The sequence below is a fragment of the Plecotus auritus genome, assembly GCF_963455305.1.
Source record: "Plecotus auritus genome assembly, chromosome: 2".
NCBI lineage: Eukaryota > Metazoa > Chordata > Mammalia > Chiroptera > Vespertilionidae > Plecotus > Plecotus auritus.
The window spans coordinates 182,655,557-182,676,580 of record NC_137771.1 but is presented as its reverse complement, the minus strand read 5'-3'; the positions used below and the strand labels follow the sequence as shown (position 1 = coordinate 182,676,580).

The window sequence follows — 21,024 nt, the reverse complement described above, 5'->3', positions numbered from 1 at the left end:
TGCGTGCGTGCGTGCGTGCGTGCGTGCGTGCGTGCGTGTGTGTGTGTGTGTGTGTGTGTTGAGGAGTGTGAGAATCATAAAGTTCTCAATATTTACTCAGTCATGACTTTTGCCTAGTAATAAGAGTTTATAATTTTGAGTACTTGCAACATGCCAGGCAGTATTCTAAGTTCCTCATAACACTGTGAATAATGTTTAAACTGCCCTTTAACTATTCAATTCAACATTGTTTCAGGTGGTGTCTGGATGGAACTATGAAGTTACTTACTTAATTCAGCAAACTAATTGTTCCAAGGAGAATTTTAAAGTCTTAACCCTAGACTGCAAGGCCCTTCCCAATGGTGTAAGTAGGCAAAAATCGAATTATAAAGTTATTAGCATTTGGTGTCCAGTATTTACAGGTGTGGGGATACTCAGCTACATAGGAAGACTCGGTCACTGAGATTTTAGATGACATGCATGAATTCACAGACACATTCTCCATGTCATTAGTCAAGCTGCCTTACCTACCTGGTCAAAAGATCTGTACATCTGGCAATAAGCATTTACAGATATTACCAGGGCCTGAGATAAAATGATGTCATGTCAAGTTTGTCTGTCCACGTATTCACACTTTCCCGTCTCCCTTTCTGCCCCACCTGCTTAAGGTCCTTCCCGGTGCTCCTGAGCTCTGCGCAGGACACTCCTTAACTTCAAACTTGCCTTTACTTATTTTCTCTCCTTCGCTCCCCTCCCCTCCCCTTCCTTTATTTTTAATAAAATACCCTGAGCCTCCACCACTTTATCAGAACCAAAATTATGTTACAAGAGAGTATCACAAGGTGGCAGTAGTTAGTGCATGTGCAGGTGCCTAAGGCACAATGACCATCACAGGGATATTTGCATTTTAGCAGAAAACTACTTTAAGCAAGGGATTGCTTCAAGCCCTTTAGTCTGTTATTCTACTTCTACAATTCCATTATGTGGGAAGAAAATGAGAAACCCAGACAATAAGATAATAATTTTAGCATTATTATTACCAGAAAAACATTGGAAATGTTTTCAACATTAGGGAATGTTTAAATAACTTCCAGTATATCCACACGGTAGAATATATGCAGCCATTAAAAGTATGTTTACAGATTTTTTAGTGACTTAGTAAAATGGTTATAATATGGTAAGTTAAAAAATATATAAAAATATAGATACATATTCATTTAATATATAAAGTAAATGTAAATATCAAAAGTGATGGAGGGGCCCTGGCTGGTTTGGTTCAATGAATAGAGAATCGGACTGCGAACCAAAGGGACCTAGGTTCAATTCTGGTCAAGGCAAGTTGCTTGGTTGCAAGCTCCTCCCAGGCCCGGACTGGGCCCTGGTTCATGTTTCTCTCTGTCTTTCCCTCTCTCTTCCAGTCTCTCTAAAGTCAATGGAAAAATATCTTCAGGTGAGGATTAACAACAACAAAAAAAGTGATGGAGGGGAGCATTTGAGATCTTGCTCCCTGTCATATGTTGTTAGTTTGCCTCAAATAAACTCATAAAAAAAAATTAAGTGATAAGAAATATGTATAAATATAAAACATAGTTAACTTTCAGTTGGAGCTATAAGTGCCTTTTTTTGATTCTTTATACTTTTTGGAACTCTTTAGTACTTGACAATGTTTTAATCAAGCATGTATTTATTTCATAATTGGGAGAAAAGTTGAAAGGATACTATTAAGAGAGTGAAAAGACAACCCAGAAAATGAGCGAAATTATTTGCATTATATATCTGATAAGAATTAAATATGCAATATACAAATAACTCCTATAATGCAACAACAAAAAGGCAATCAACCTAATTATCAAATGGACAAAGGACTTTAAAATAAACATTTCTCTAAAGAAGATATGCAAACAGTCATTAAACACATGAAAAGATGCTCATGTAATTAGCTGCTGGGGGGAGGGGGGAGTGCAAAAGAAGCCACAATGAGATGCCATTTCAAACCTAAAAGATGGCTATAATTTTTAAAAAATTGGAAAATAACTAGCATTGGGGAGGATGTGGAAAAACTGAAACTTTTGTTCATTGCTGATGAGAATGTAAAATGGTGCAGCCACTGTGGAAAACACTTTGGTAGTTCCTCAAAAAGTTAAACATAGACTTACCATATGACACAGCAATTGCACTCCTAAGTATGTACTCAAAAGAATTAAAAAACAGGGAGTCAAACAGGTAATTATATGTCAGGATTTGTTGCAACATTATTCACAATAGCCAAAAAGTGGAAACAACCCAGTGTCCATCAACAGATGAGTGGAGAAACAAAATGTGATGTATATATAAAACAATAAAATGTTCTTTAGCCATAGAAAGAAATGAAAGTCTGCCACAGTCTACAACATAGATGAACCTTGAAAACATTATGCTAAGTGAAAGAAGCCAGACATAAAAAGACAAATATTGTATGATTCCGCTTATATGAAATATCTAACATATGCATAGAAACAAAAGTAGATTTGAGTTTACCAAGGGCTAGGGGGAGGGAGAATAGGAATTTATTGCTTAATGGGTACAGAATTTGTGTTTGGGGTGATGAAAACTACTGGAAATAGATAGCGGTGATGGTTAAATAATGTAATTAATATCACTGAATTATATACTTAAAAATGGTTGAAATGGCAAATTTTATGTTACATATATTTTACCATAATAAAAAAAAAATAGTAAAAAGGAAGAGAAAGAGAGAGAGAGAGAGAGAGAGAGAGAGAGAGAGAGACACTCTAAAAATGTATGCTTTAGCTACTATTTTACTTTGTTATTTTTAGTCATCTGGCCTTTAAAGCATCTATTAACACCTTCTGTTTTTTATGTTCTTTAGTTAGCCATTTGAGATTATACAAGCTTAAATGTTATCTAGCTTTAATCTCCCTGCATCTGTTTGTAAGGCCTCCAGTTAGTTCTTCCTTTGTAACACACAGAGATGCAGGGCTGATTGGAGTCACAAATCCAATCAGATTTCTGGTATAACTTCTCGGAGCTTCCACTTCCTCATTTGTAAAATGGTGAGGAATAATAGCACCTATCTCACAGCATTGTAACCATAATTAAAGGACACACAATATAAATGAACTCTCTTTCCTGCAACTGGTAAGACTGAAGGCCTTGCTCTCCCAAGTCTGGTCCCTGAACCAGCAGCATCAGCATCAGCAGGGAGCTTATTAGAAAAGCCAAATCTTGAATTCCACCCACATCTACCAAATCTGCATGTTAACAAGATTCTCAGGTGAGTCATTTGCACTTTAAGGTTGGAAAAGCACTGATTTAAGAATTTCATAAATAGTTCTCAGACCATACTGCATATTAGAATCACATTGCCAGCTTTAAAAATACTAGTAACTACTCCTAGGCCATTCCATAGGCATTCTGATTAGGTCTGGGGTGGGTCTCTAGAGTCAGAATAACCTAATAGCTTCTAGGTGAATCAAATATGCTAATAGAATTGAGAATCTCAGAGCTACTTCCAATATCCATCTCCTCATCCAAAATTGAGGTATTATAAGTGTGGTATTCCTTGTATCTTTAACAACTATGACATTTATTATATACTATGGGCCCGGTGCACGAAATTCATGCACTGGGGAGGGGTCCCTCAGCCCAGTCTGCCCCCTCTCACATACTGGGAGCCCTCAGGGGATGTCCTACTGATGGCTTAGGCCCACTCCCAAAGGGGAGCGGGCCTAAGCCGCAGTCTGGCCTCCCTTTGCGGGAGGGGACCAGGCTGATCAGGGGAAGATGCCAGCCCCATCACCCCGCTGCTGCAGCCACTGCCAGTCACCACAGCCGCCAAAGTATTTCCATCAACATGGACTCCAGTCCCTTCACCATGAAAAAATGACAACTTTCTTTAAGCATTTTCAAGATGTGTCTTTCATAGGCTATGACATTTCTTTCTTTATTTTTCTTTTTATCCTCACCTGAGGATATGTTTCCATTGATTTTTTCCCCTTCCCTCCGATTCCAGGCTCAGCCCCTGCCCAAGCCTAAAGCCTCAGGCCAAGGCTTTAGGCTTGGGCAGGGGGCCTCCCCCGCCCCTCCGATCTCAGGCTCAGCCCTTTCCCAAGCCTAAAGCCTCAGGACCCCCTCCCCCGCCGCCCCTCCAATGGCCGGCTGGGAGTGACCTGGGTGCCAAGGTCAATTTACATGTTTCTCTATTATTAGGTAAGACTAGAGGCCCAGTGCACAAAGATTTGTGCCCTCGGGCAGGGGGAGGGGGGTGGTTCCCTCAGCCCAGCCTGAACCCTCTCACAATCTGGGATGCCTAGGGCAGGGTCCCTAAGCCTGGCCTGAGATCAGGGCCTATCGGGGCTTTCCTTCCCTGGGCTGCAGGCAGCTGGCCCCACCCCTGCTGCTGCCACTGCTTGCCATCTGTGCAGTGCTACCGCCCCTCCTCTGCCACTGGTGGCCTCCCTCTGCAGGCAACAGGCTGGGGTGCAATGGCTTGGCTGGCCTGAACCTCCCTCTTTCTTTGCTGGGGGGAGGGGCCAGCCCTGCAAGGAGCCATCTGCCTACCTGATCACCCCTAACCACTGGTCTGCCTACCTGATCACCCCTAACCACTTGCCAGCCTACCTGATCACCACTAACTGCTGGTCTGCCTACCTGATCACCCCTAACCGCTGGTCTGTCTACCTGATCACCCCTAACCGCTGGTCTGCCTACCTGATCACCCCTAATTTCTCTGCCTCCCTGCCTGATTGCCCCTAACCACTTGTTTGGGCACAGGGCCAGCCCAGCAAGGGGCCATCTGCCTACCTGATCACCCCTAATCACTCTGCCTGCCTGCCTGCCTGATTGCCCCTAACTGCTTGCTTGTGGGAGGGGCGGGGGGCCAGCACTGACCTCCAGTTGGTCAGCCTCCGGTCCTTACTGGTCGTTACAACCCAGAGTTTTTATATATTAGGATATGTCCCCTCATTGGAAATAAACATTTCCAATGCAGAAGGCAATGCAGAAACACAGAAAACAATAATATTAAACCACATACCCAAATACCCAAAGATGTCTTAGTGTATTTCCCTCTTACCTTTTTTGAGGGTGAAGGGGTGGAGGAGATATAGACAATTTGGTGATTTTTTTGTTTGTTAATAATTGTCATTATTTTACATGCTGCATTTTAAAAATATTTTTATTGATTTCAGAGAGGAAGGGAGAGGGAGAGAGAGACAGAAACATTGCATTCTCTACACTGGGGACTGAGCCCACAACCCGGGCATGTGCCCTGACCAGGAATCAAACAGTGACCTCCTGGTTCATAGGTCAGTGCTCAACCACTGAGCCATGCCAGCCACGCTTACATGCTGCATTTTTTTTACCTAAGAATTTTCCTATGTCATTAAAACTCTTGATAAACTTTCTTTAAAATTACTGCATAATATCCTATTAAAGATATGACAGATTGTTTTTTAATTACTTTCCTATAGTTAGACATTTGAGTTGTTTCCATTTTATTATCATTAATAACTCACCAAACATTCTTGAGAATAAAGCTATTTCTGTATTTGGTATATATTCTTATTTTCATAAATAGAAAATTTTTAGAAATTTATGGATTGAATTTATGAATTGTTTTCCATATCCTTTGTCCATTTCTCTTTGGGATAAATCTTAATGATTTGCAAAAGAGTATTTGTATATTAAAGGTACCAGCATTTTGTCATATTTTCTCAGTTGTTCATTTTTTTTAGTTTTCATTAAGGTATTCTGACTTACTTATAGATTTTGCTTATTGGAGACCAAATCTAATCACATGTTCCTTTTGAATTCTTCCACCATTTGCTCAGTACTCATCTTTTTTCCCTAGTTTGTCTAGTCAGTATTTTTAAATATAGCTTTTGAACCTATCTGGAATTAACTTTAATGTATCTTTTGAGGTCTCTAAATTGAGGCTTTTTTCAAGAGGATAACCAGATATCTCAACATTCCTCCTTTATACATAAATTTGTGACAACCTTAATTCCATAAGTTTCTTATGAAAAACCTGTTCTCTACTAATATATTTGTACTGTCATGTTTTATCAGTAGGTTTAAATTTGTGATTTATTATTCTAGTGTTTATAACTTCAAAACTAACCTTAGAATAAGTTTGTAAGAAAAACTTACATTGTCATATAGATTGGAATTACATTACATTTCTAAATAAATTTAAGGAGCCCTGGCCAGTTTGGCTCAAAGGATAGAGCATTGGCCTGCGGACTGAAGGGACCCAGCTTCAATTCTGGTCAAGGGCACATGCTCAGGTTGATCCCCAGGAGGGAGTGTGCAGGAGGCTGCCAATCAATGAGTCTCTCTTATTGATGTTTCTATCTCTCTCTCCCTCTCCCTTCCTCTCTGAAATCAATAAAAATGTATTTAAATTAATTTAAGAAGAATTGACGTGTGTACTATATTTTGTCTTTTCAGTCAAGAACTTGGCATACATCTATCCTTAGTCAAGTTTTATTTTAAACTTCTAAAAGTTGTGTGATTTTATTTATATATCCAGAACATTGCTCACTGAAGTTATTTCTAGGTTTTGTAGGGGTGTTTTTTTGTTTATTTTTGGTTATTGCTCTGAAGAATTAAATTTTGTTTTTCATTTCATTTTATTCTTCTTAATATTATTTTTATATAAATGTATCAATTTAGATATATTTACCTTATATTCAGCAAGTGAGCTCTGATTAACTCTAACAGCTTTGCATTCATTCTTTTGATTGTTCTAAGGTATAAATTAAGATATTATTTTATCTCCTCTTTTCCAATGCTTATGTTTTGTATTGTGTCTCAATGAATTGACCAAACTTCCAGAGATATTCCACACATATTTGTGTTTCATTCCTGATTTTATTGGGAAAGCCTCTAGAATTTTGTTATTTATAATATTTGCTAGGGGTTCCAGGTAGGCATTCTTATCATATTTAAAAAGCATCCTTACATTCCTGCTTTTAAAGAAGTTTGTTTGGTTTTTAAATAAGAAATTGGTGTTAACAGACTCATAGATACAGAGAACATACTGACAGGTGTCAGAAGGGAGACAAGTTGTGGGGTTAGGTGAGAAAGATGAAAGAATTAAGCAAAAAAACAAAACCCCAAAAACTCACAGTCACAGATTACCAGAGAGAAAGCGGGTGGGGGAAAGTAGAAGAAGGTAAAAAGGTAAAAGGAGGATAAGTGATGATATAATGAGACTTGACTTTGGGAGGTAAACACTCAATACAATATACAGATGATGTATTATAGAATTGTACACTTGAAACCTTTATAATTAACCAATGTCACCCAAATAAGTTTTTTAAATTTAAGACAAAAAAAGAAATTTGTGTTAGAATTTAGCAAGTGCTTTAAATATGCATTGAAATATCATGTTATGTATATCTAATTTAATCTGTTATGTTGTTTTGACAACTTTCCTAATAATAACCTCTAGATTCAGAAACTCTATTTGCTTAGTGTTAATTATTCTTTAAATATGCATTTGGATTTTATTTTCAGTTTAAGCACTCTACATCTTTATTTATAAGTGAAAGTTGTTTGACAGTTTTCTTGGTGTGGTTGTGTGTGCATTCTATTTTTTCAGGTTTTGGTATCCAGATTATCTATATATATAAAAAGCCAGCGACCATAATGGCCATAACGACTGTAACAAACATAATGACCAGTTGCTATGACGCCCACTGTTGCCAGCAAACCGGCTTGATCAGGGGTGGGGTTGGCCAGCCAACATCGCAGCCCCTCCCCACTGCTGGCCTGCCCCGATCGGACTCTCCCACCCTGATCAACATTGGGGCCAGCGGACCAAATGCCCCCTTCATTCCCCCCGGCTAGCCCCACCCCGATCAGCCCTCCCCACCATGATAGGCCCGCAGACCCTCCCCAAATCTGGCCCACCCCTGACCACACACCCCCACACTAATAGGGGGCAGGGCTGGTCAGCCAACCTCCTGCAGCCCCTCCCCACAGCCGGCCATACCCTTGATGGGGCCCCACCACTAGATCAGCCTTCAGCCCCTCCCCCTGACCATCCCTGCCCCTGATTGCTCCCCTACCCCAATTGAGGGCTGGAGTGGCCAGCCAATCTCCTGCAGCCCCTCCCCTCCCAGTCCTATCCCAGATCGGCCACCCCACCCTGATCAGAGGCAGGGCCAGCTTGCCAACCACCCATGGCCCCTCCCCTAGGCCGCTGGCCCGCAATTGGCACCCCCACCCGATTCATGGGTGGGGCCCACCTGCCAATCGTCGGCGGCCCCTTCCCCCAGCTGGCCAGGCCCTGATCGGGCCCCTATCAGGGCAGGTGAGCTGGCCAACCTCTCACCATCTCCTCCTCCCAACAGGCCCAGTCCCGATCCTCCTGATAGGGGCCGGGCTGGCTGGAACCCACCTGTGCACGAATTTGTGCACTGGGCCTCTGGTAGTTTTATAGAATGAATTGGGTATGTGTTACATGCAATTGAGTCAGCTCTAATTCCTGGTGACCCTATGAATGAGTGATGGCCACACTGTCTTGACCTCAACAGCTCTGCTGAGTACCTGTAGACTCATTTCTATGGCTTCTTTTATGGAGTCAGTCCATGTCATATTTGGTCTTCCTCTTTTCCTGCTTCCTTCTATTTTTTAGTTACGAGATTAGCCACTGTTTTTTGACTTGGGTAGTTTGGCACTATTTTCTATAATCAGAAACAGTTTACATAGCAAGGAACTAAATGTTTCTTTAATTTTAAAAACTATTCATCTATAAAACATCTAGGTTGTTTGGGTATGAGAAAATGAATGGAAGTTGAGAGTAATGATAGCATTCTTTGTTCTTCAGTTACTGGTCCATTTAAACTGGTTCTTGTGTTTAAGTCAGCGTTGGTTATTTATAGTTTTCCAGAAAATTATCCATTTCTTTGACATTTAAAGTAGCATACACTTGTTCATAATTATTCTCTTATATTTTTAGCTTCTCTGTACCTTTGCTATGAGGCCTTTTTTTTCTGCATTTGATTTTTTTCCTTATCCCAAGAATGACCATTTGGATTTATTTACTAATGCTAGTGCTTTCTGTTTTCTAGTTCATCAGTTTTGCTTTATTGTTTCCTCCTTTTTTGTTTTGCTTAAGGCTATTTATTATTCTTTTCCTTTTTCTAACTTCCTGATGTAAACACCTCTGTTTGAGGTTGTTTTGTTTGTTTCTTGCCTCTCTCTTTTTAAATTACGAAAGCATATAAAGCCATGAGTTTAATTCCAAATGCTTCTCTGTCAACATTCTGTAAAATTCTCAGTTTTCTTATTCTGTTTTTTATATTTTTCCTTATCCAAAGAAGACCCTGACTATTTAGGCAAATGTGTTTAGATTTCCATGTAGTTAGTTTCTTGTTTATTTGCTTAAATGTATTTTTAAAATTGTTTTCTTTTGGTGCTGAGGTCAAAGGACATGGCCTTTATTATTTTGATTTGAAAACTTATTGAGCCTTTTTTGTAACCTAATATAAAAGCAATTAAAATATATGTATCATACTTATAAAAATCTCATTTAAGTCATACTGATCATATAAAAATACCACCTAAATACTTTTTTTATTTTATCCATTTTCTATCATTTTATTTATTTTTTTATCCATTTGGTCTATCTTAAATTTATAGTTGTATATGAAATTTCTCCACCACCATTATTTTAATCTATTTCTACACATATATATCTAATTTCTGCTTTATGTATTTTAACTCCATGCTTCTAGACTATATCTTTATAAAAATAAAATTATCTTCTTTACTACCATCATGAGTTTTTTTTGTTACCTTGAATTTTACTTTGTCCAGTATTAATAATACTCTAGATCCTTTTTCTGTTTATATTTGCTTCAAATAGTTTCGATCATCCATTATGTTTAATCTACCTTTATCTTTTATATTACAAAATATTATTCTTGAAAATGTAATACATTAATTTTGTTTTTAACTTAATACAGAAGTCTTTGCCTTTCTCTTTTTAAAACTGTTTTTATTGCTTTTTAGAAAGAGAGGATGGGAGAGTGATAGAGAGATAGAAATATCAATGAGTGAGGAATACCATCAATCACCTGCCTCCTGCACACCCCAATCTGGGGATCCAGCCCACAACACGAGCATGTGCCCTGACCAGAAATCTAAACGTGACCTCTTGGTTCCTGGGTTGACACCCAACCACTGAGCCACATGAGCTGGTCTGGAATTCTTTATCTTTTGAAAAGAAAATTTACTGATACAAATATATTATTTTTAATATATTTTTATTGATTTCAGAGAGGAAAGGAAAGGGTGAGAGAGATAGAAACATCAATGAGTGAGAGAACCATTGATCAGCTGCCTTCTGCACACCCCACACTAGGGATCAAGCTTGCAACCTGGGCATATGCCCTGACCGGAATCGAACCATGACCTCCTGGTTCATAGGTTGACGCTCAACCACTGAGCCATGCTGGTTGGGCTTTATGATTATTATTTCTATACTAGAGATTCTTGTCATCTTATTTCATGTGTTTGTGAAAATACATTTGTCATTGTTGATGATAATACCTAATTATTTCTTATTCTCTTTTGCAGTGGGATTAGGTGTTGTTTTGTTTTGTTTTCTATGTAAAGTCAACATCCTATATTTAATGTTACTAGTTGTTTACTTTAAAAATTCTTAAAAACTTTTTAACTTATTTACTTTTTTAAAACTAGGATACCGGTGAATGTACAGATCTTGCATACATGGATCCTCAGTTAAGAATTGCTTCCTTCTCACAGAAGTGTGAGATTTTACCAGGTATGCAATAATACATGTTTGTGCTCTAGTAGTACATGTTGATCCAAGACAACTGGCAAGGTCTTTTTATAGAAATTGTGCTTTAGATCCCATGATATAATCAACAACCCTTACAGCTGTACCCCATTTCTGCACAGCTGTGCTGTAGCTGATGCACTTGGGACTGCTCTGCAAGTGGCCAGAGGGAATATGGTGACAGAAGGAAAGATTGATGTTCTTTGGGCAAAGCTGACCTCCAGATGCAAAGTCAGCTGGTCTTTCTTCTGTATCAGATGTCACTACATCAGGTGTTATAAATTGGGGAAGCTGTATCTCCTATTTAATCACTCAGAATAAAATCCTTTCAATTAAAAACTTTTTTCTCCTACATGTTATAATGGGGGGAAAGTGAAATAGTGCAAGTTTATGGTCAAGCCAGTGTTTCTTATACCAAGAGTTGGCTGTTCTCATACTTGGAAGATGTTTGCATACATTCCACAGTGAGAAGCATCATTGAAGCTCCCTATTCACCAGAATCAGAGGACTTAAAACTTCCCCACTAGAGAATCATTCCTTTAAATTAAGCGCTGCTTTTTTACACTTCCTTTCAAAAATGCAAAAACTTAGGAACAGTGCAGCACATTTATATTGAAGGTGTACTAACTAACACCTTCTGATGGAAGGTTTCTCTAAATACCCTTGACTCTGAGGAGAGGAAAAGAGGACAGGCAGTAAGGTGAAGGTCATACAGACAACCTCTACCCAGGCACTACTGGCCTTTAGGCTGCACATGGCCCTCTATAAATTAGTGCTGGACAGTGTGCTGGAGAGGTACTAGGCTAGACTGCTCCTTCAGTGCACACACTGACTTAAAACCTGCTTCTTCTTTCAGGGGAGGATTTTGTATTACCACCTACCAGACTTTGCCGTGGCTGCCCCAAAGAGATACCTGTCGACAGCCCAAGTCTGAAGGAGGCTCTGACTCATTCCATTACAAAGCTTAATGCAGAGAATAATGCAACTTTCTATTTCAAGATTGACATTGTGCACAGAGCAACATCACAGGTCTGTAAATTAAGCTACAAAAATAGTGATATTACAGTCTATGTGCAAACTGCTTACTAATATTGCCACTGATCTTGCGTTGGGAAATAGTATACCTGGTAAAAGGAATTGAATGTCAAGTCTGAACCTCACTACATGCTTGCTATGTGATCTTGGACAAGTCATTTAGAACATTCCATTTTCTGTCTGTAAACGACTGGGGTGAGACTCAAATAAGATAATGTATGTCAAGCCTTGGACAGGTAGATCAGTTGGTTAGAGCATTGTCCCGATATGCCAAGGTTGCAGGTTCGATTCCTGGTCAGGACACATAAAAGAAGCAACCAGTGAATGCATAAATAAATGGAACAAAAAAGATAATATATGTCAATACATTATCTTCTCAAACTTTAAAGTGTTATGTAAATTCTAGCAACTATTATATAATTAATAAAAAGTAGGGCAAGAAAAAGCTACTCTTATTCTCTGCCTTTCTAGAGTCGTTTCTTGTTGTAGCATCACTTAGTGCCTTGGGATCAGCCACATGTCAGTCTATCATCACCCAACTCTCTTCACACTCTCACCTCCATGTCACTTCCCCACTGCCTAGGTCTCCTTCCAGCCCACAAATGTACCCTCTAGGGCTTCATCTTTCCTTCCATGCCCTGTCAGTAGATAAGGAGCGTTCTAGTCTGGGGGTCAGGAGACCCAGTTCTACCAGAGCCCCAGCCCTCATGTCCTGGGTAACCTGGGGCTGTCATTCAGACTCACTCAGTCTTTGTGGCCCCATCTGTAAAATAAGTGGCTGGGTGAGAAGAGCCCAAATTTCTTCCAACTCTAATAGCATATGAGTAATCTATTCGTGGACAGATTCCTATTATAAACCTCAAAACTGGCCTCCCTCATTGTATACAAAATAGAACCAACAAAAGTAATCAAAATAGAACCAAACTGTTTCAGCAAACCAACATAATCTGATTGGGGCGGGGGGGGGGGGGGACTTCACTTATAACAGTTCATAATTTTGGCTCAGTAATTGAATTTCTAGAAATTTAAAATAGTGTCTTTATAGAAAATGACACTCATGGCAGCATTAACTATAAAAGACAACATGGTAAACTGTCAAAATGATCAATAATATGGAAATGATCAAATAATGTCTGGTATATCCTTAAAATAGATTATCAAGGAGCAATTTTAAAGCATTCTTGTGAGGAGTTCTTGATGTGGGAAATGCCTTGTGTTAAAATATGCTGTGGGGAAAAAGGCCATAAAATTGCCTATACATTCTGTTGTCAGGTGTGTTATCAAAAAGTACGGAAAACAATACTGAAAGGAAACAAAAGCCTCCAACTATTCACAGTGGTGGCTTTAAGTGATGGTACAATGGGCTGTTTATTTTCATCTTCTAAATCCTGTTTTAGTTTCACTACTGCAGGGGAAACCAAACCAAATTGTATGGAAATAAGTCAAAACTGACACTTGCTCTCTCTCCTACTCAGGCACTTATTCCTGGCCCTGACACCACAACCTTTCTCCCCCAATTCATGTGCACATGACCCATGTTAGTGGTGTACTCACATGGTACACCAATCCATGCTATTCTTTTTTTTTAATTTAAAATTTTTATTGTTTAAAGTATTACATATGTCTCCGTTTCCCCTCATTACCATCTCCCTGGCCATTCCAACCCCCAACACATGCCCTCACCCCCCTACTGTCTGTGTCCATTAGTTATGCTTATATGCAAACATACAGGTCCTCTGATTAATCTCTTACCCTCCTGTGCCCTACCTTCCCTCTGAGGTTAGATTGTCTGTTCAATGCTTCTATGTCTCTGGATCTATTTTTCTTCATCAGTTTATGTTGTTCATTATATTCCACAAATGAGTGAGATCATGTGATCTTTATCTTTCTCTGACTGGCTTATTTTGCTTAGCATAATGTTCTCCAGGTCCACCCATGCTGTTGCAAATGGTAAGAGTTCCTTCTTTTTTACAGCAGCATAGTATTCCATTGTGTAGATGTACTGCATTTTTAATCCACTCATCTGCTCATGGGCATTTAGGCTGTTTCTAAATCTTAGTTTTTATAAATTGTGCTGTTATGAACATAGGGGTGCATATATCCATTTTTTAAAAATTATTTAATTTTTAAAGTATTACATATGTCTCCTTTTTTCCCCTTTGACCTCTTCCTGGTCGTTCCCACCCCTAGCTCATGCCCTCACGCCCCTACTGTCTGTGTCCATGGGTTATGCTTATAGGCATGCATACAAGTCCTCTGGCTGCTCTCTTACCCACCCACACCCCCCAATGCTATTCTTGTGTTTGTCAGCTTTTCTTCTCACTTCATATTTCTGCTTTCTTATGAAACTCCCTTATTCTTTATGCAGGAATACCCTCTACTCTACCATATATTGCATATCAGAGGTTTGCTGTCAGGAGAGAACCACTCATTTTATACATGACTATCTAGTCTTCATAGTACTTGCAGTTCTCAGTAAAGTAATGAATCAACATCCTAGCACGGTGTGTATTTGTTTATGCCAAGGATGGCAGGGGAACAACAGGTAATGCTGTTAATCGGAGGGAACTGACATTCCTTCACTTGCCAAGTCAATTTGAAATATGGTGAGAATCTCAGACTTACTTACAAAAGATGAATCTTTCTGGTTTTACATTTAAAGAGAACAATTTGGCTGTTCTGACATGATTATTCAAGGAGGCCCTGCTGGAAATAGCCGAGTTACTGGAAATCCATTTACCATTTGATGAATTTGCCAAATGACCAATTTTTGCCAAAGATTTATTTTACAGATTTGGTCTTGCCTTGGCTTTGCATATTTAGTCCTATTTGGATGCATGTCAATTTCCAGCAGGTTTCAGATGCCAAATATTTCTTAAATTCTCTGTTTGCACCTGTGAATGATGTGATTTCTGTCATAGGCTGTTTCTTTTGCCCTGCCTTTGCCACCGCTATCCCCACTGTTGTCCATATTCCTCCCTGTCTTTGCTCAGATGAATATACTTCAAGGATCTATGTGTGCACATTCAGGATTTTTTCCTTTAACAAAGTACCAAAAATGTCAAGGCATATGTATATGTCTAAGACTTCTGATGCCAATTGCCAAACTATTTGCAATTATGCCAATTTACATTCATACCACCTGGCTATAGGACCTTGATCATCTTGCTTTGAGTTCTATTCCTACCAACAGTGACTGAGGCTGCGTGCTTCCCACATGTGGCCAATACCAGCTATCACCACTGGTTTTTTTTTTTATCTTTGCCAACATATGGAAGATTAAAGATGCTGTTGTGTTGTTGGTTTTTTTATCTTTGGTTATTAATGAAGATAGTCATTTGTTTCTGGCTTAATGACCATTTTAACTTCCTTTCTGAAATACTTGTTCATGTTCTTTGTTCATTTTTTCGTGTTGGGCTTTACATGCATAAGAATATTAATCTTATAACCATATTTTTTCCCAGCTTTTATTTTATTTACTTTGCTTGCTGTGATTTTTGAGAATCAGTTGTCCTTACTGTCTGAACAAATTTAGACATTTAGGTTTTCTTCCTCTGCTTTTCACCTAAGAAAGGCCTCCTTTGTCCTGAGACCTGATGGATACATATTTATATCTTATGAGTTTATTTCTTTAAATTGTTAATACATTTGGAATTTATTTTGCTTTGTGGTTATCTTTACTTTAAAATCAAAGGTTGAGCAGGATGGGTCTGAGCAGGGAAGACTTTTGATAAGAATGAAACCTGATAATAATGGCAATATAGATGCCATCTTGAGGCCCTCACATGGGAGATTTACATCTATTTAATTCCTTCTTCTTGACCCTGAAAAGAGTTGAGTCATCAGTTGTAGTTTGTGTCACATATTGTCAAGTTTCTTAGGCAACATTACTGTGATCAACATTATTGTAACAGAAAATTGGATTAAGATATATTCTAAAATGAGCAAGAAAACTTATGATCACCAAAATATTGACCCTAAACCCCTCTTAGAACCTTCCTCCACATTTACACCTATCCATGGAGTCTTAAAAAGTTAAGTAACAAATATTTCTTAAAAATTTAACCATGTTTACCCAGCAGAACAATGCCAGAAAAAGTAGAGGGGGAGTTTAGTTCTTCCTATGACTCTGTTCTCCTGCTCTCTTCCTCCCGCCACATGTTTTCCATGTTTTTAAAAAACACAGAGATAGGGAAGACTGTTGTGGTTTGCTTTTTCAAACAAGATTATACTATCACCCTGTGACTTCATTTATTTTATTTTTAATACACTTTTATTGATATTAGAATGAGAAGAAGGGAGAAGGAGAGAGAACCATCAATCTGCTGTCTCCTGCATGCCCCCCGCCCCCACCGCCCACACCGGGGAATTAAACCCACAATTCAGGCATGTGCCCTGACTGAGAATCAAACAGGACCCTTTGGTGCATGGGATGACATTCAATGGACTGAGCCACACCAGCCAGGGCTGTAACTTCATTTTTAAAAATAATAATCATCTCTCCAGGTCAACTGATATATTCATATATTCTTTTACACACACACATACACACACACACACACACACACACACACACACACTTAGATCCTAGAATTAAGTACTGAATAACTTGGACTAGAAATTGGGCCATATCAACTAACTTTTTAACATACAATTTAAAGTCATTTTTACCAAGTATATTTTTTAAGTGTAAGAGATGTAAGATATGGCATTTAGAAAATGACTTTGAAAAAGCTATATGTGCAATTTTATTGAAGTCAGTGAATTTTTTAAAAGCATGAGTTTATTTTTTTAAATAAATAAAGTGTGCCTCTTTTATATAAAAAATGAATAAATTGGGCCACAAAATATTCATTATGGACACAGCATTGTATAGAGATTAAAAATGTTGCTACAGTACTGGCCGGTGTGGCTCAGTTGGTTGAACATCGTCCTGAGCACCAAAAGCTTGTGGATTCAATTTCCAGTAAGGGCACATGCATAGGCTTGATCCCAAGTAAGGGGAATGAATGAGGCACCTGATCGATGTTTCTCTCTCTCCCTCTTCCTTCCTCTCCCTCTAAAAATTCACTTTAAAAAACTATTGACAGAGATTAAAATGATTTCTTAATATAAAACAATTAAGAGAGACAAACTAAAATATCCAAAGAAGGGGGAAAAAAATGGCGGCGGAATAGACAGATGTGTCCCGAGCCTTGTCCTGGAGCAGATAGAAAGAATAGCTGAGGGTCGCACGGGGAGTGTCTGTTGGTGAGTTAAGGGACAACTATACTCCATGAGAAGGTGGGAGACTGCTGTACGGGGCTCCCCTGACCGGGCAGCCCCCACTGCTGCTGGGTTCCCTCCTGGAGCCACCGGCTCGGACGTGAAGACCATGCCATCTTGAAGGGGAAAGTGGATGTTACCAGAAACCTGAAAATCTACAACTGCAGCACCCACCAAACAGCTGCGAACCCCAGAGCACTAGTCCCCAATTGGCGCAAACACGTGGATTCCGAGGAGCTCTACACCCCACCACGGAAAGGTCAGATTTCACATGGGATAAGGAGAGAGATAACTACATAACCAGACACCCAGAGAAGAGAGACCATGGGGAGACAAAGAAACAGCCCGCATATGAAAGAAAAGCAGGCATCAACAGAAAAGGAAGTAAACGAAATGGAGGCAAGCAACCTGTCAGAGAAAGAATTCAGAGAAAGGTCATAAGGTGGCTGAAAAGAATGTAAGACAAATTCGACAATATGAGTAAGAACCAAGAGGAAATGAAGAAGAACCAAAAGGAAATGAAAAATTATATCGCTGCTGTAAAGAACTCAATAGAAAGCATCAAAAGTAGACTAGAAGAAGCAGAGGACCGCATCAGTGAGCAAGAAGACAAGGTAGGAAAAAATACCCAAGTAGAGCAGCTTCTAGAAAAAAAAATTAAAAAGCAGGAGGAGAGCCTAAGGGAACTTTGGGACCACACGAAACAAAACAACATCCACATAATAGGGGTTCCAGAAGGAGAGGAAACTAAGCAAGGAATAGAAAACCTGTTTGAAGAAATAATGACAGAAAACTTCCCTGATATAGGGAAGAAAAAAACCCACACAAATCCAAGAAGCTCACAGAGTCCCAAGCAAAATAAACCCCAAAAGACCGATGCCAAGGAACATTATAATTAAATTGGCAAACACCAACGACAAAGTAAGAATCTTAAAGCGGCCAGAGAGAGACAGAAAGTTTCCTATAAAAGGACCCCCATCAGACTAGCAACTGATTTCTCAACAGAAACTCATCAGGCCAGAAGGGAATGGAATGAAATATACAAAGTCATGCAAAGGAAGGGTCTGAATCCAAGAATACTGTACCCAGCAAGGCTATCAATCAAAATTGAAGGTGAAATCAGGAGCTTCACAGACAAAAAAGGACTAAGGGAATTTATTACCACCAAACCAGCAATGCAAGAAATGCTAAAGGGTCTGCTGTAAAAAATGAAATAGGAAGCGAAGAAGGAACACAGGGGTAAAGAATAAAAATGGCAACAAGTAAGTACCTATCAATAATAACTATAAATGTAAATGGATTAAATGCCTCAATCAAAAGACATAGAGTAATGGATGAGATAATAAAACATGACCCATATATCTGCTGTCTACAAGAAACCCACCTCAGAAAAAAAGACGCACACAGACTGAGGGTGAAGGAATGGAAAAAGGTTTTTTAGGCGAATGGAAATGAAAAAAAAAAAAGCTGGGGTAGCAATACTTATATCTGACAAATTACTTCTCAAAGTGAATGACATAACAAGAGATAAGGAAAGCCACTTCATAATACTAAAGGGAGCAATCCAACAAAAAGAAATAACTCTGGTAAACATATATGCACCCAATACAGGAGCACCCAAATACATAAAAAAACTTTTGGAGGATATCAAAGGAGAGATTGACAGCAATACAATCATAGTAGGAGACTTTAATACCCCACTATCAGCATTGAACAAATCCTCTAAACAAAATATCAGCAAAGAAACATCAATCCTAAATGACTCACTAGACCAGATGGAATTAATTGACATCTTCAGAACATTTCACCCCAAAGCCACAGAATATACATTCTTCTCAAGTGCACATGGTTCATTTTCAAAGATTGACCATATGTTGGGTCATAGGCAAAATCTCTTCAAATTCAAAAAGATAGAAATCATATCACGCATCTTCTCAGATCACAGTGGCATAAAACCGGAAATCAACTACAATAAAAACAATCCAGAAAAATCAAACACATGGAGACTAAACAGCATGCTACTAAACAATGACTGGGTTACCAGAGAGATCAAGGAAGAAATAAAAAACATCATGGCAACAAATGACAATGAAAACACAACAATCCAAAATCTATGGGACACAGCGAAAGCAGCCTTGAGAGGGAAGTTCATAGCTCCACAAGCCTACTGCAAAAAACAAGAAACAATGGTAATAAATTACCTAGCCCTACAACTCAAAGAGTTAGAAAAAGAGCAATAAGAAAAGCCCAGTGTAAGCAGAAGGAAGGAAATAATAAAGATCAGGGCAGGGATAAATGACATAGAGACAAAAAAAAAAAAAAAAAAACAATACAAAAGATCAATGAAACCAAGAGCTGGTTTTTTGAAAGGATAAACAAGATTGATGAACCTCTAGCCAGGCTCACCAAGAAGCAAAGAGAGAGGACCCAAATAAACAAAATCTCAAATGAAAGAGGTGAAATAACAACAGACTCCACTGAAATACAAAGGATTGTTAACAAATTCTATGAACAACTCTATTCCAACAAACTGGACAACCTGGAGGGAATGGACATATTCCTAGAAAAATATAACCTTCCAAAACTCATACATGAAGAATCTAAGCATCTCAATAGGCCAATAACTATGGAAGAAATTGAAGCAGTCATCCAAAAGCTTCCAGCAAACAAAAGCCTGGGGCCAGATGGCTTCACCGGGGAGTTTTACCAAACATTCAAGGAAGAACTAAAGCCTATCTTCCTCAGGCTATTCCAAAAAATTCAAGAGGAAGGAACACTTCCAAGCTCCTTCTATGAAGCCAGCATCACCCTAATACCAAAACCAGATAAAGACAACACAATGAAGGAGAATTACAGGCCAATATCCCTCATGAACATAGATGCCAAAATCCTCAACAAAATTCTAGCAAATAGGATCCAGCAGTACATCAGAAAGATCATACACCATGGCCAAGTAGGGTTTATCCCAGGAATGCAAGGATGGTACAATATCCGCAAATCAATAAATGTGATATATCACATAAACAAATTGAGAGATAAAAATCACATAGTCATATCAATTGATGCAGAAAAAGCATTTAACAAAATCCAACACACTTTTTTTTTAAAATATATTTTTATTGATTTTTATACAGAGAGGAAGGGAGAGGGATAGAGAGTTAGAAACATCGATGAGAGAGAAACATCGATCAGCTGCCTCCTGCACGCCCCCTACTGGGGATGTGCCTGCAACCAAGGTACATGCCCTTGACCGGAATCGAACCTGGGACCCTTGAGTTCGCAGGCCGACGCTCTATCTACTGAGCCAAACCGGTTTTGGCCCAACACCATTTCTTGATAAAAACTCTCAACAAGGTGGTAATAGAAGACTCATACCTTAACATAATAAAAGCTATATATGATAAACCCACAGCTAACATCATACTCAATGGGCAAAAACAAAACCATTTTCCCTAAGAACAGGAACAAGACAGGGATGCCCACTCTCACCACTCCTGTTTGACATAGTACTGGAAGTATTAGTCATTGCAATCAGACAAGAAGAAGAAATAAAAGGCATCCAAATTGGAAAAGAAGAAGTCAAGCTGTCCTTATTTGCAGATGACATGATATTGTACATAAAAAACCCGAAATATTCCATCAAAAAACTAATAGACTTAATAAATGAATTCGGCAATGTAGCAGAATACAAAATTAATGCAAAGAAATCTTTGGCATTTGTACATACCAATAGTGAACTTACAGAAAGAGAGACTAAAAAAGCAATCCCATTTACCATCGCACCAAAAATTAAGATACCTAGGTATAAACTTAACTAAGGAGGTAAAAGACCTATACGAGGTAAACTACACGACACTGAAAAAAGATATAGAGGAAGACGTAAACAGATGGAAGAACATACCATGTTCACGGATTGGGAGAACCAACATCAT

General features: G+C 38.9%; 1 protein-coding gene across 10 annotated transcripts in view; it reads left to right on the top strand.

Annotated features, from left to right (window-relative positions):
• LOC308241716 (kininogen-1-like) overlaps positions 1-21,024 on the top strand; it is a 44,831-nt gene that overhangs the window by 12,546 nt on the left and 11,261 nt on the right. For all 10 annotated transcript variants that reach the window (XM_080655244.1, XM_080655248.1, XM_080655247.1 and 7 more), the window contains 3 exons: positions 236-343; positions 10,693-10,777; positions 11,649-11,821. In XM_080655244.1, the coding sequence (XP_080511370.1) occupies positions 236-343; positions 10,693-10,777; positions 11,649-11,821 (366 nt within the window). The remainder of the gene's footprint in view (positions 1-235; positions 344-10,692; positions 10,778-11,648; positions 11,822-21,024) is intronic.